At 39.8% G+C, this 4,022-nt stretch overlaps 1 protein-coding gene across 1 annotated transcript in view; it reads right to left on the bottom strand.

The window, feature by feature from the left end:
- Positions 1-4,022, bottom strand: part of PCDH1 (protocadherin 1) — a 218,806-nt gene that overhangs the window by 152,086 nt on the left and 62,698 nt on the right. Inside the window, exon 2 of the mRNA XM_015817421.2 lies at positions 1,565-3,760. Within this exon, the coding sequence (XP_015672907.2) occupies positions 1,565-3,760 (2,196 nt within the window). The remainder of the gene's footprint in view (positions 1-1,564; positions 3,761-4,022) is intronic.

Here is a 4,022-nt window from a genome sequence, read left to right as displayed (position 1 = left end):
GGAATTTTAGTGGGGTTTTTAAGGGTAATTTTAAGGGTAATTTTAACGATTGGCCTTTACGAATATTTTCTTTTAATTTGGTTTTAATATGGATATTTATTGTAATGTTGTTTTATAAGGCTGTTAGCCGCCCTGAGTCCGGTGAGGAGAAGGGCGGGATACAAATTAAATTATAAATAAAAATAAATAAATAAATAAAGTATTTGTAAAAAGGCACTTTTTGTTTTTAAATCAGCACACTAAATCTCTCTGAAAACATCAAAAATAAAATTTTCTGTCACAACTTTATTCCAAATTGATTCTCATATACATTTGGGTGAAATTCATATTGGTTCCTATGATTTGCTTAATATGATTTGTTTTTTTCCATTTGTGGTAACTAAAAATTTAACATAATTTCAATTGCTGAAACAATCTCCAAAAGCAATGTCATCATACCCATCATGCTTCCCCATCATTTGGCTTCCCCACCACTGCAATATAGATTGCAACACAAAAGTCAGTGACCAACACATCATAGCACATCAGCTAACAATGGAAACATTTATTGACATCACATAATGTTTAAAAAAAACTTTACCTGAACAAAGCTGAGAAGGAAAATTAGCATATATAATCCCCAAAAGGAAGGAAATAATGATACAATGGAAGGAAGATTAACACTATTCCTTGAATGTTTCATATTTTTATTTATAATTAACTGCAGCCAGTTTGAAGCATGGCATCCAAAACTGTACTTACCAAAGCCTCAGTGGTTAACAATATTTCCCATATACTACCCAGCTTGCAAACTATGTATCACTTTTCTGTTCTGCCAGGTTCTCTATCATAGATCAGAACATTTTGAAGCAGATGGTTTTACTTGCTTTGAATTCCAGCAGCAGTAATCTTTGCTTATAATCTAACCTCTCAGCAAAGATTCCCCACACTATTCTAGCTATGGAATCAATTTCATTTCTGCATGCAAAAATCTTATGTCCATGGCCCATGTCACTCCATTAAAATTGTTCAATTTTACCATACTGTACCTGCAAATATACTAAGGCTCTGGTAGCATCAAGTTTCCATAGAAGAAATCAATGCTGGTCATTGATTCAGATCAATGATATCTGAATTGAAGTATGACTGGAAAATGGGATCCATAAACAAAGACCTGGCTTCTAGGACTTTAACACCTTCTTTATAGTAATGAATATGAAACATCAGAACTGAATACATCCTGATGCATGGATCATTGACCACTGACAACCCAACCCTTCGTGCTGCACCCAAGTGGTAGGATTCATTTCCCTAAATGCCATCAGCCCTCTAATTTACCACAATCATTCAATCTTCTCCTCACTCTCGCACCCTTATTCCCTTAATTTGCTGGATTGAAGGAGGCCTCTTTTCTAAGTAGTCCTATGAATGTAACATGCATCTGGACACTGCAGTCCTCCAACCTGCATCCTGCCAATCCATTCATGCAATCTGGGCCAAGTCCATTTCACTCCCACACCTCTGTCCATATAGCTCTGTTGTAGCATGAAGGAATGGTGGGAGGGTGCAGCACAATCTCTCCTACCTGTTTATTGGTGTATTTCTGAGGGTTGGTACGGTAGCTGTAGTCTGAATACTGCTCCGAGCCTGTAGAATTGCTGTCCCCAGTGCCCACAAATGTATTGGTGGCTGGGAGATCCTGTACTACCTGATGCTTCTTGGAGGCAGATGGTGATTGGGGTTGCAGTTGAATGGAAGGCAAAGGTGAATTGGAACGGTAATGGCGACCCAAGTCAGGGCTTCCAGGTGGATAATTAAGAGGCAGATGAATGCGGGGACTGTCACTTACTGAATCATTCATAAGGTTGAATTTAAGAGATTTCTGCAGACCTGTTTCTTCTTCATCCTCAGTTGGTTTTGGTGGCTTAGTGGATTTGCTTTTTTTCACTTTGCCTTTAGCTTTGTTGTTCCCTTTGCTACTTTGTTTGGGAGCATACAGATCCTTAGTTTCCTTTTTGCCAGCTTGATAACCACTTTTGGCCTCCTTTTGACGACAGTAGCGTACCAGCACAACAAGCAAAATTATCAAGGTGACAGCTACTATGCCTGCAATGACTCCAAACAAAATATTACTGCGCTGCTTGTTGCGCTCGTACTCTGGATCACCAGCAATGTCAATATCAATAGGTGTGTCCAAGCTGTGTCCTACTAGAGTCTCCAGCAGTGTCCGGTTAGCCAATGTTTCATTCACATAAAAATGAACTAATGCTGTGCCATGATGAGAAGGTTTCCCTTTGTCATTTACATGTACAACCAAGCGGTGAAGTCCATGATGCTTGCGGAGAATCTCTTTTTCTAATGTGATATTTCCACTTACAGATGAAATCTTAAAGAGTTCAAAGGGGTTTCCACCAGCAATTCTAAATAGTAATTCAGCATTGATCCCAGAATCAATGTCTTCAGCTCCAACACTCATAACCTGTTGCCCAGGACTAGTGTTAGGTAGAATATGTTTATAGGAAGCATTGGATGGAGATATAATTACAGGAGCATTGTCATTCTCATCTAATACATTGATTGTCACCCCCACATAAGCAGATCTTGGTGGATCTCCCCCATCCACAGCTTTAAGACGGAAAGTGTAAGTACTCTGTCGTTCACGATCAAAAGATATACTGGAGAGAATGGTTCCAGTACCATTTTGGATTACAAAGTCACCATTATCCTGTTCCACTGAGAGTTGAATGACAGCATTATCTCCTTTGTCTGCATCAATAACTGTCACCATGCCCACTGGACTCAGTGGTGGAATGTTTTCCGTGACAGAAAAATTGTAGCCACTGAGCATGAATTTTGGATCATTATCATTGCGATCCATGACACTGATAGCAATTGAGGCAGTTCCTTTGCGGCTAGGGCTACCCTTGTCAGTTGCAACTACCAAGAATTCATAGCGTTCTTGCTGTTCCCGATCCAGCACATTTTTTACATGGATTTCACCAGATTCTGGATCAATTGAGAAGGTGTCTTTTGATAAAGATTCTCCAGCAAGAGAGTAGATCAGTTTAGCATTAGATCCACTATCTGCATCAGTAGCACTCACTTCTACCACCAAGTCATTTGGGGAATTATTCTCAGGAAATGCCACCTCTGTTGAGCTCTGGCTAAACACTGGATCATTGTCATTGACATCCATCACCTGCACTTTTAGGGAATTGGTGCTTGACAGGGGTGGATTACCAGAATCCACAGCTACAATCTCAATGGTATATTCTTTCACAGCTTCATAATCCAGGGGTGTAGTGGTCTGTAGAAAGTATTTCTTTTTGCTATCGCTGCCAGTATCACTGGCTTGTCGTAGCTGAAAAGGTACATCACCAGCCACCACACAGGTCACAACAGCATTTTCACCCTCATCCCGATCAGACACTTGTACAAGAGCCACAGGTGTCTCAACTGGCACATCTTCAGAAATATTGGCAATGCCATCCTGATGAGTCACCAAACCAATACCACGAATTTCAATGGAAGGAGCATTATCATTCATATCCCTGACACTGATCACTACCTGGGCACGGGCAGTTTTGGGATTAGCTCCCTTGTCCTTAGCCAACACTGAGAACTTGAGCACATTAATATCTTCACGATCAACAGGACCTTGTACTGTGATGAGTCCAGTGGCTCTGTCTAAGCGTAGCAGCCGATGAATTACATCTGAAGCCTGATGGAAGGAATAATCAATCTCAGCATTGGCACCCTGATCAGAATCATTCGCTTTCACCTGTAATGAAAAAAAGAATCTGATCAGATAATACTTTAGTGCTTTCAAGTTTTGGGTGCTACTTCCACATAATTTAAAATATTATAACCTAATTACAATTAAATAGTAGCAGACATTATTAAATAAATGATTACAGAATATTACACTTACAATGAGTTTTTGTCCTGTCCCATTCTGTCTCCTTTTGGAATGCATTTTTGACATTCACTTAAAAGGCAAGTGTGGGCCTTGATCTGGTCAATTTCATACTTCACTACTATAT

The sequence above is a fragment of the Protobothrops mucrosquamatus genome, unplaced genomic scaffold (genome assembly GCF_001527695.2).
Source record: "Protobothrops mucrosquamatus isolate PMUCROS unplaced genomic scaffold, P.Mucros_1.0 scaffold586, whole genome shotgun sequence".
NCBI lineage: Eukaryota > Metazoa > Chordata > Lepidosauria > Squamata > Viperidae > Protobothrops > Protobothrops mucrosquamatus.
Note: the sequence above shows the minus strand (reverse complement) of the source record. Positions and strands in the feature narration are given on the sequence as shown.